Source organism: Anser brachyrhynchus, assembly GCF_964034855.1.
Source record: "Anser brachyrhynchus genome assembly, chromosome: 11".
Taxonomy (NCBI): Eukaryota; Metazoa; Chordata; class Aves; order Anseriformes; family Anatidae; genus Anser; species Anser brachyrhynchus.
The window spans coordinates 12,744,621-12,756,958 of record NC_137706.1 but is presented as its reverse complement, the minus strand read 5'-3'; the positions used below and the strand labels follow the sequence as shown (position 1 = coordinate 12,756,958).

At 37.0% G+C, this 12,338-nt stretch overlaps 1 protein-coding gene across 12 annotated transcripts in view; it reads right to left on the bottom strand.

The window, feature by feature from the left end:
- ADAMTSL3 (ADAMTS like 3) overlaps positions 1-12,338 on the bottom strand; it is a 199,796-nt gene that overhangs the window by 16,883 nt on the left and 170,575 nt on the right. For all 12 annotated transcript variants that reach the window (XR_013955837.1, XM_080607168.1, XM_080607167.1 and 9 more), the window contains 3 exons: positions 9,733-10,813; positions 7,706-7,833; positions 7,256-7,384 (listed from right to left, as the gene is read on the bottom strand). Coding sequence is in view for 11 of the 12 variants with exons in the window: in XM_080607168.1 (XP_080463294.1) it covers positions 7,256-7,384; positions 7,706-7,833; positions 9,733-10,813 (1,338 nt within the window). In the remaining variant the exon portion in view is untranslated. The remainder of the gene's footprint in view (positions 1-7,255; positions 7,385-7,705; positions 7,834-9,732; positions 10,814-12,338) is intronic.

Below are 12,338 nucleotides of genomic sequence, written 5' to 3'. Positions count from 1 at the left end.
CCAACAGGCAGTCACCTGTATACGTTTCTGTTGAAAAGGCTTCCATTGTGCAGATTTTCAACACTTCTTTAGAAATTAGACTACATGCTTATTGCCCTGTAATAAAATTTCCTACTGGTATCCAGCACTGCACATTGAGTTAAGTCTCATCCATCACTTCCTGTGAGAAAGCAGGCAAAGTATGCAATTCCCACATTCTTCTAGTGGCAAGACTGTGCAGTACTGTGACAAGCACCAATTTTCCTACACAGTAACTGCAGGTACAGTTCAAGCATACCATCAAAATGAATAACAAAAGAAAAACAACAACAACAAAAACCACAACTTTCTCCCTTTTCCAAGGAGAAACTAAATAAGCAAAAAGAAGCCATTAGGTATTCTTTTTTGTTCGTTTTTTTTTTTTTTTTTTTTTTTTCTTCAAGGTGACAAAGTGAATGGAGGTGAAATTCTACTTGAATTTAGGGATTTATGGAGGACTTCATCCTGTGCACAAGGTTTCATCTTAATGTAGATGCTTCACTCTCCTTTACACAAACACCGATTCACACAAGGACTTTATACAGACAGAAATAACATTCACTTTGTCTTCAAGAGCTCAGGACTGTATAGAGAAGACGTATTAAGTAGGAAATGTATATTCAGAATTCTTAACAGAGATGTTTAAAAGCTGATTACAATGACTTTTTACTCCTCACTGCTCTATTTTTCTATCCTCTGTTAGTTAGAATTAAAGATGTTTCTGCTGTTGTCATTTGTCCTTACCAGAACAGTTTTAAAGCATGTCTTTCCTTTCATCTTACTGTCCAAATTTATCACATCTACATAAGCTTCCTCTACAGAATAATTAGATTACCTTTCTAGGTGGGTCAGAAGACACCAAATTGTTCTGGAAATCATTTTCTAGACTTTCTCCGTGGGAAAAAAATAAAAAAAAAAAAAAAAAAAAAAAAGAATCTTCCAGTTTGTAACCCTGGAAGGAAGTCATTCCCTATCTACATCCAAAAAAATACTGCTTTCAAGCTGAAGAATTCCTGATTTGATACCCTGCCAGTACAAGAATGAGGAGAAGTATGAGATGGCTTGTAGCCACCTTTGTTTCCTTCATACCCCACCTCCACTCAGATGTAGCTGAGGATGAACCCAAAGGTATCGACTCACCCAAACAGCCAAAGGTTCAGAATCACTGAGTGCAGTTTAGATCCCAGTGATTCAGAGGCGAGATGCATCACTGACTTCAGCTAGTAGCAAAATCAAACAATCATATCCTATGGCTCCAAGTCAGGAAAGCATTTAAGCATAGGATTAAATCCATCCCTATTAGAGAATGCAATTAAACACATGCTTAAAATTAAGCATGGCTACAATTGTCCTTCATGAACAAAGATCCATTCCTGAGCTGGGGCCTTCTTAGAGCTAGAATACCTTAAAAATCAGAATCTTAATCTTGCAATGGATCTAAATCCTCTGATGTTAAAAATTTCTTCTATAGACCTAAGTGGCTATAAAACTTTAAAATTAGTTTAATCTATTTTTCTGACCTCAAGCACAGGTTATTTTCCACTAGCACTGGAACAGCTCTAAAATACTCAATGTTCCATGAAAAAAAAGTCATTTTCCACCATGAGTGGCCCTGGGACAGCAAATGTTATGGAAAAAAAACTCTAGCTCCGGATGGGACTGTGAAACACGTGTTTAAAAAAGGAAAAAAATGGAATCTGCACTATAGGGTGCCCTTAAAATATTCAGTGTTCAAAAACAAATTTCCTCCAACCTTGAAAGCCCTATGAAATATTACACACCATAAAAATCTTGGCCTACTAACTGGTCGCTCTAAAACATTGGATATGTCTTCAGAAATTTTTCCCCCAGCTATGTAGAATCTCATAAAGTATTCTGTATTTCCCATTCAAGAGCAAGACAGAACTGCGCTGGCACAAATCACATTTTGCTGCACTTCTTTAAAAGTTTACCTAACTTTAGAGGATAACTGCACATGTCATCTTGCAGAGGAAATGATTCTGGGTCAGTAATATACACACCAAATGTCATCTTTATTCATTCTGCACTTACTAACACCTACAGTGGATTTAGCATAACTCACCATACAACTTCTTTAATTTATACATCTTCATATTTTCTTCAGCAGAAATTGCAAACTGCCTTTATTATCATCTCAATTATGTTTGAGCAATCAACTTCTGGTGAACACTAAAAGGGCTAAGCCATGCTGCTACTAAAATTACCTGCATGAATCTTGCCCACTTCACTGGGAATAATAGACTTGGACTGAGAGCTGGAGTGAGACATTTTGGCACCTGGTACAATCCTCCCTCCTGTCTTCTGATACCGCCCTGCTCTTTCGCAATCTTTCAAAGCCATAACCTGTGTCTCTTTCTAGCAGCCATGCAACAGCGGCTCTTCCTAGGTGGCAGCAGCATCTGGCAGGATTTAGATATACTTACTGACATCTGGTGACCTCCTTAGAGAGGTTCATGAAGCAAGACCCCTTCTCATCCCACCATTGCTACAGCTCTGTCAGATCCTGTTTAGTTCTCTGGCTGTCAGCTCAAAGAGAGCTTGATCTTTTTTCCATCCGCAGACGTTTAACACTAAAATTTTTCAAAACTAGGCATTAAAGTAAGGCAACAATATTAGACATCTAAATAAGAAGGTCTGAGTCAAGTGTGAACTCAGAAATCACTGCTGGACTAAATACTCTAGTCGATCCCCAACAAAGCTTTGCTTGGTGCACATCAGGGCAATTCTACAATTCAGCACTATTATCAGAGGCAGTTTTGCCCAGCTGGTTAGTGATTGCATTTTCACTTTACTGGATAGCCATGGCTCTGTCACCAAGGACCCAGTCATTTATGGTCATAAAGCAGACACATTCTCAGGGACTTGAAAAATAAAAATTTATCAGAAATTAAAGAATTACACAAGAATTGCTATTCTTAATCAGACCAGAAGTCCGTCTAAGCCAGTATTTTGTGTCCAATGATGGGCAGCTGGGGATGTGTAGACAAAGAGGACTAAAAACATGTCATTAACTGAATGACACTTCCTCAATGTAAAGGGCATCAGGGATGTGCTTATAAAAAGAGATACTTGGTACTCAGGTCCTGAAACACATTTGATGTCTGTTTGGGTGAGGGTTTGCTTTGGACTGCTTGGTGAGTCCCACCTGACCCCCAGGACTTTCTGCCCATTATTATTTCAGAGCTCAAGGTACAGTCTGCAGGCACACCTTTCAGTTTAGTTTGGTCAAAAAGGATTCAGTTTTTAGGCTCCCAGACTGTTCAAAGACACAAAGCAAAGCATAATTAAGTGGGAAGGACTGAAAGACTTACTATAAAGCTTATGCCATATCCAAACTAAAACTAAGGTATGTGTACTTATACTAAAAAGAAGCATACGATCATCCAGATTCCCCCTTCGTTTAACTAATTTTAAGGGGCATTCCTTCCTCATAAAATAAATCTATACTTATCCCTTTAAAATCTGTTGTTGTTTTTAGAAAAATATACAAAGGAAAGAAAAGGAAAGAAAAGGAGATCCAGAATCCGATGTAATAAACTGCTATTCTTCACTGAGATGTCTTCTGAGGGGTTAAGCATAGAAGACAAAAAACAACATCAAAGTTACATTTTGAATACTGCAGGTAAATGAAGGAACAGATGGAGAATAAAATTCTTGATTTATCTGGATTTGTTTCAAATTCCAATACCGACAGTAAGTAGCTGGTCCATCTTTGTGAAATGTGTGTGCAAAAAGATGACCTTGATTCAACAGGTTCTTTGTATTCTTTGCCTCTTTTTTAATCAATACGTTATTCTTAGAGTCAAAGTATATTCAGAGTTATGTAGCATTTGGATCAAGATGAAGTTTCTATTCTTAAAAGCCTTTATGCCAAGATATTTTAGAGATGCAATATGTTTACAGTCTAAACAATCTTAACTCAGTATTTCCTTTCCGTTTTTTCACCAGCAGGTGGCAGACAATGCACATTTTACATATATATTTTTTTCCCCTATTCAACTTAGAACTTTCAAGGTTTCACAATAAATGGAATCTGACAGTTTTAGTTTATTTTAGTAATAATCACAAGAAGATCTTTTCTGCAAATACAATAAATGTTATCCAAGAGCAATTTGGAGCAATCAGTATTGATATTTATAACATATGTGTTGATTGAAAAGCTCTTGGCCGTAAGAATGGAATATGAATCTGTCCAGAATGTTATGAATATCTTCTAGCATATGCTCGGGTGGGAGCTATAAAATGAGCTTATAACAATTAGTGGAAAAAAGTTTTAATATAAATTAAAAAGAGAAAAGAAAATTATACTATTAGCTTCAGCAATTTACCTAAATTTTCTTTGCCTGTTCCTTATGTTCTTCTATTTGTTACGATACACTTCTCTTTAACATTTCTGAATGTTTTTTTTCTGAAAGCAGTTTTTAGAGTGCACAAGAAAGAATCTCAAAAGGACTAAAAGAACCAAATCAGTAACAACAAAAAAAAGAAAAAAAAATGCAGTCAGATGGCTGTATATAATATTAAACTTCACATCCTTTCCATTAAAACCATCAAGCAAGAGCTTTTCTGCATAACATGGCCTTAATGAACCCAGAGTCCCTGAGGCAGAACACACTTGGTTCTCCTCCTGGCCCTGAATAATTAAAGGATTTGCTATTAGCCAGCCTGTAGAGGAAGTTGGAAAGTTGGAAAGTGGACCTTTCCCTATAACATCACTTCCACTCTACCTTTCACAACTGTCTTTGTCAGATTGTTGGGTAGGTTGATCCTACTTGCAGCTGGCATGGTAGTCTCTCCTAAACGAACAATTAACTTACCTTTTTGGCATATATACATGATTTTCATATGTTTCACAATGGAAAATATGACTAGATCTTGTATGGCTAGACAAAATGTAGAACTTAATACATATATTTATGCACAGAGAAAGCAATGGTTTGAACAACTGTAAACAAGGATTATAGGTTATTTAGCCTACAGGGAAAAAAATAAAAATAAAAAAATCAGAGCTCAGAAGTCATTGAAGCCAAGAAATTTGAAAGTAATTTAAGAATTCTGTCAGTGGCATGGCACACAGATACCTTCTTCATAAGCTACTACTTCTTTTGCCCAGCTATGCTGTGGGCTAGCAAGAGTCCAATAGCTCTGCAGGATCTGCTTGACACCGAGAAATCTGTGTGAGTCATCTGTGGTGATGGATACCAAGTAAGTGTGTAGCAGAACATGAAGGCACACAGACTTATTTAGTAATATTTTGCTTAGATAGACCGAGAAGTTACCACAAAAAAATACATTCTTCTTTCTGAGCGTTCAGAGGAATGGGCAATGAGGAAAAGACACTCCAGATCTAGTCAAGGTTTCCATGAAATTCAAAGAAGGGCTCTCTCTTGTAATCACTTTATTGTCACAGCCCATTCTAAGAGATCTTCAGCTGACAGCTAGTCACAATCAACTACTGTTATTTTTATATTAGATATTCATTATAAGGATTTACAGTGGGCTGTTACTCCAAGAAGAAAGCACATTATTATTATAAATCAACACGTCTGATGAGAAAAGGGCTCTTGCAGACTTGCATTATCTGTTTGTAGGAACAGAACTTTCAGAGTGTATAGAAATATTCACATTTTTTTTCTGATTCAAATGTTTGCTCATCTCATAATTCACAGGATATTTCATCAACATTTACAATAAAGTCCTCATCTCACTACACTGTAAATGGACATATTTTTGGGTCCCACCCTATTAGACAAACATTAGCATAGAGTGTTATTAAGTTCAGTCTACTAAAGTCTGTGGTGTATTACTTTTCATCAAAAAAAAGGAGATCAGAAAAAAACTCTGCTTACATTATTTCATAAGTTTTCCTGCTTCTAGGCTAAGAGAAATTTTAAGACATGTAAACTCTATTTTATTCACAAGCAGTAATACTCACTTCCTTGGCAATGATGGGAAATAAAGCAATTAGATAAATCAATTTTAAATCAACACTGGTGTCTTACCATAACTAAGATTTGGCTCAGTAATATACACAATTCTAAAGCATTTGGAAATCCACAGTCCCATGTGGAAATATTAATTTATATTTAAATTGCTAACTGCTTACCCATCCTAACAATATTAATATTAACAGTGTGACATTAACTCTCTGCTGAATTTGAGATGTAGGTCAGTTCTGCACAGAGTTGCCAAACTATAGTTGGAAAATATTACTTCATCAAAGAATTAGCCTTGGTACAACAGCGAATAGCAGAGCCACATGTCCTAACATATGTCAGCGTGGCGCCACTATTGTAGGCAGAACTATTTGCATATATATTTCTCTCAGTATATCAGTATTCTGGTTCAGTGTCAACACTCAGATACGTGCTCCCCCAGCAATATAAATGTGAATGGTACACTGATTTCTCTGAAGTCTCTTTGCATTCAATTGTAACGTCTATTGTTATCAGCAAACACTTTCATGTATGTTCTTCAACAAGGCACAAAGGATTGACCTTCGCTTATTACATATTTGACAGAATATCACCACTGTGAGTTAAATCTTGCAAATGAAACTTAAAAGATAATATTGATCAGATTAAAAAAGAAAATATCTACCTTTCCTTTAGAAAGACAAGAAAATAAAATGAAACAGGGATCTGCTTAACGCATATAGCTTTTAATTAACCTTAATGCTGCTTGACAGATGTTTTGCTAGACAATATATGCTTTCATGGCTCAGCACTTCTCTTTGTCTTCTGTACTGCAGCTGCAGACTGATGGCTCTAAAAGGTAAGTTTACTTCACTGTCAGGTTTAAAGTTCTATTAAACTATGGCTGGAGATTTCATTTTCAGTTTTAACAACGGTCTAGACATATGGGCATCTCAAATAAGGATAAGGAGAGCTCCCTGATGAGCAAGTCAGCTGGCTATGCTTGCTATTGCAGTAAGATAGTGACTCACTTCACTGGGCTTTAAGTTCTGTAGTGGAGCTTCAGACCACTTGATGGAAAGAAAAGTACATCTAAAGGAAAACCTGCTGAACACATAGCACACATGTGTAAGCTAAAGTGACCAACAGAAAAGACATAGGACTTGTTGAGTGACACACATACTGAAAAAATGACTAATGATCAATGATCCGCTGCCTTTGCTGGTAGCTTCTTTCAAGATATAAAGATATAAACTTCTTATTCTAACATTACAAGGAAATTCAGTGGAGTTCTTGCTTACCTTTCACTGGACATTCAATCATAATATTTGCTCCAATTCTTGCCATGATTGTACCTCCAACAACAGCAGAGAGATTGCTGGCTTCCAGATTTGTAACATTTAACACAGAGGACAAGATGACAGGAACCTCTTTGAAATGAAAGGAAAAGAATAATCAATATTAAAAGCTATATCTGACTTGTAAATATAGAGCTTGTGTTTAAATTTGTCATGTTTGGAACAGAATTCAGTTTGCAAAGAACCACCCCGAAAATACAGGTGGGATAGACAAAAGCAGACTCAGCTCAAACCTGCTCTGGTTTTAGAGCAAGACCATCTCATTACTACCTATTAAATTGGGCAGAATTTCATAGACTGCTAGCAAAAGAAACTATATCAAATGGGGCTGGGGATAGGTGTTTATATATGAAAAGAATACATCCCCAGTTCTGTGGATGCTACAAGTCCTACCTGCACGCAATAGCAAAGATGTTTCCATATCAAAACCAAAGTCATTAACAACCAGGCATCCATATGTACCCAGTTCCTTTTGAGTAGGACTCTGAATCTGCACTTTTCCAATGGTGTCCAGGATCATGCTGCAGAATATTAAAGAAAAGACAAGGGTTACAACCCTGGGACAAACACAGCTGAGTCTTCTATCTGCAAGAGTTTAGGATACAGCAACAAAACTTTTTAGAAACTTACTGTACTAAACCAGTGCATGCAGTAACAGTTCTGCCTCCTCTTCGGTGACAAAGGGGGAGAGCTAAAGGATACATGTGTGGAAGGATCTTCAGATATCCTTCTTCTGCAAAGCTGTGTCCTAATTGCTGCCCTTTGAAAGACAGCAAATTTACTACGGCTAACCAGAATCCCTCAGGAATGACAGCATGAAGAAATCAGACTACCACAATTAAAAGTATTAGGCTTGGCAAGAAATTAATTTCTCCAGTGCAAGCTTGGTTTTTTAGCAGGATTGTGGAATCTGCAAATATATGGACTAATATGACTCCAAATTACAGTAGTTAGTTTGTTAGTTTTAATATCATCATTAAAGCTGAAGTCTTCCACCAAAAACTCACAGGTGTCATGAACACCTTGCCTGCTATCTCAGGGCAAGATATGCGAGATGGCATTGCAGCACAACCTGCTTACCTGCCCACGTTCTTTTTCAGATGCAATATCATTACTGTCACTGGTTTTTGAGTGCACAAATGTATATACATATATGTATATAAACGCATACATGCATCTGTGTATAAGAAACCTTAATGTGGAAAAAAACACCAAAGGCTTGGGAAAGAAAGCTAAGTAGCCAATGTATCCTAAGGGCAAGAATATCAGTCTGTGCTAAAATGAAGGCAATTTATGAAAGTAGACATTAGGAATCAAATAGATGCTCACAAATAAACAAAACACCATGATGTCCAGAAAAACGAAAGTATCACTTGCAACAAATTAGTGGGAAATTATGCACAGTTAACAAAATAAACAACTGGTGGGAGCTACGTGGTTCCAAAAACATTTGCACTTTAAAAAACGGTTTGGTTTTGTGTCTTTGCTTTAATTGATAGCCCTGCAGAAGTATATTTTTCTTGGCAGTGTGATTAATCAGTTAAGTATGTTGAGAAATATCCAAAGATGTCTTTATAATTTCAGAATCATTTTTTTCATTACTCAAGAGCTAGCTATAATTCTAAGAGGCTCTCACACAAAGTTAATGTTAGTATTATCAGGTGAGTTTTTAATTTATCAACAATGAGGTATTTGCTCTGTCTTGAGTAAGCAACTGAGTATAATACACTTGCTGTACTTGTTCTTCAGGTATAGTTTTGAAATGAGATATTATTACAGGTTTTTCATTATTTTGCACTGCACTGTCTTTAACAGAAATATTTGCAAGTTCTAAAGTATTAAAATTTTTAAAAAGCTAAGAAAAAAAGTTATTTTTTATTATTATTATTTTTTAAATTTAAGTTATGTAAACATCTAAAATACCTAAAAATTTACTCTGTCTTGAAGGATGGTGAAGACACAACTGATACTTTCCCTCCTTAAGATGAGGCATAAGAAAGACTGCCTTTCATCTATACCACCGCAGAAGTTTTTAATGTGATCCCACTGTATCTGGCATATGAACAAATCCATCCAATAGTCATCTTAATTTAATTGAGTATAAATCTGTTCATTTTCTGATGCAGCTGAAATGTTTAAGGCAGATCACTAAAATAGCTACATCCAAAATTAACCTAGTAAAAAAAAAAAAGTAAATTCTTGCATGTAATATTATGGAAATGGACACACACTTGGAAGTTAGTAAAACAAAACAACATGACAGCCATTTGAAAGAAAACAAATTAAATAAAAAGATGGAAGGCACAGGGTTCATGCTTATCTCATTTTTACAGCAGTATATGTTTTAACACTGCACAGCAGGGTGGATTTTAACAGTTTATAGTGACATAATAATTCATTGAAAGAAGATATTTACTTACTTCTCAGAGGATTTTAATGTCTCCCCATCTTTTGTCCAAGTATATTTCACTTCACTAATACCAGCTGTTTCACACAGTAGATTGACAGCATGAGTATTCTTGGTCAGAAAAACTGTATTTCCAATTCGTACAGTTACTGTTTTGTTAAAGGAAACTCCCGGAATTTCCTTTTGCCTCATAATAACTGGGACCTTCTGGTCAAACGTTAATTTATCAACAGCTTTTGTGCTGAAATGTTCAGCTCTGTTTGGTGATTTGCCTGTGAATTTTGAGGCAAATTTCTCATCCTGGGCCCCCTTCCATTTTTCAGTGGTTGGTTGTGGAAGCCTAGATAATTCAGCAATTAATTGATAAATGACCTGGGATGCCAAGTCATCATTGACTTCTCCAGTTTCAATGAGCTGACTCATGTTCTTTATTAGTTCTTCAAACTGCGCGGTGTCCATGCTGTAGGCACCTTGGAGAACTGCTGCCTCCAGTCGTTTATTCTTGAATTCTCGAGAGCTAAATTCTTCTGCTGAATTACTCCCAAAGGTTTCAAGATTTCTCAGAAATGGTTGATCATTTACTTGCCTGTCTCCCAGATAGAGCTCATTCTTCTTACTCCACATTTGCCACATTTTGCTCATTTTATGCCATTTGGCCCCAAAGCTGTTGGCCTCGTTATGATCTGCATTAGCAGTCTCACTGGCGTGTTTTCTCAGATTTGGTGGTTCTATCAGTCTGTTATCAGTACCAATGAGTTTGAGTACAAATGTTTCATGCACAGAGCCTGCAATACACCGGTACACACCGATATCAGTTGCTTCAAGACTATGTATTTTCAGTGACCCTGACTTGGTGATGCCAAGTCTTTTAGAGTTTTGTAAGCGTTGTCCATCTTTCTCCCACCGGATAAGTGATTTCTGGAATCTTCGTACAGGGCACTTAATTACAACAGATGTTTTTGGAAGTAAGTATGCTCGGCTTCCTATGGTAAAATTGATGCGCTTCTCTTGTCTCGTCTGAATATAGACTCGGTGAATACTGACAATCTGAGGTCCATGAGCAGAATACTTTTCTGGAAGCTTTGGTTTAATCTCTGAAAGAAAACTAAGTGTTGAAAAGTATCTAATCATTGGCACTCATGCTTACAAAATCTGCTTTTCACAGAATGCTTGACGGAATTTTTCCTGACTTTATTCAAGTCAGATTGCAAAATATTGAGCTTTTATCTAAGTCAGAAAAATGCAAAAATATGAACAACATGAAACCATAACATACCCCTGCTCCAGCCAAGAATTCTATTACTTCTTCCCCAAAACTCCCAATAATGAGAAGATACAGGCAACGTATACTTATATGAAGGACATAGATGGTACACACATACCTAAATGTATACAGAGATATATTATATATTATTTTATATTATACACATAATCCTATTATGGTTATGTTTCCTATTGCTGCCTCAGAAACACTAGGCATGAAGGGAATGGAAAAAGTGAATCAAAAATTTGAACACATTATTACTTTCCCTACATTAGAGCACTGTCAAGTGCGGAACGACCTAAATAAAACAAAATCCATCTGAAAAGCAAGGCTCCCCTTGACTGTTATTTAAACTGTTGGCTGGCCTTGCTTGTTGTGTGACTGACTGAAGCCAAACAGCGACATAAGAGGTGAAAGAAGCAGTCAATGAAGACACAGTACATGTAACAAGCAGAGCCACCCTGTAATCACTGACTGAGGGTAATTTCTTCAGTTTGAAAGATGAGGTGTTCACAGCGCTATGCCAAGAATGAAGAGAGGGAAGTGAGGAAAGAAAGAAAAGTCAAAACTTGGAGAGGCCAAATACAGTCATCAGATGAATTGACAAAAGCAGCCAATACTGCATAAAGCTTCATGCAGACAGGGTACAGAGACACTGGGTGTTACAAAGCTCCTCCTGCATCCTACTGCAGACAGTTGGATGTGGAAAGGTTTCCAGGGAGCTGCTTAAATGCTACCACCACAGGCAGGCTTTCCCAGAAGTGGCTGGGTAGGCACACAGGAGGCAACAGCAGAATGACCGCAATGTTTCAGATACCACTGTGTTGACTCACTGCTGGCAACTACTGTGCCCCACTTTGATCAGAAGAACTAATCTGACTGAAAAAGCACTAGGTAGGTGAGAAAGAAAGCAATCTAGGAGGGGAGCAAGGGCACACACCCCCTGAGCTCATTCCATGCACAATGAAATTGGCCAGCTGGGAAGAGTCGGGAAACACTCTACACGGGCGCTAGAAAACAATTCAATTGTATTTGGTGACCCAGCGTTTTGGTACGTGACAGAAAAACTCTGAGCCTGCAGAATGAGTTGATGAGCCAGAAAATGGACGCAAATACAAACGCTCTTCAATTGCCTGAGTTTGAAACCATTACTACTATTCCACTTGGTAGGTACATAAATAAAATGACAACCACATTGATGGCACACAAACGATATTTGAAAAACTGCATGCTTCTTCATATACATATGCTTCAAATATGCTGTGAAGAAATAGGTGAAAAGCTAAATGTTTCAAGCATTCAATAAGTGTGTACACTATATGAACTACACCCTAGAGTGCATTCTTATGCTTATA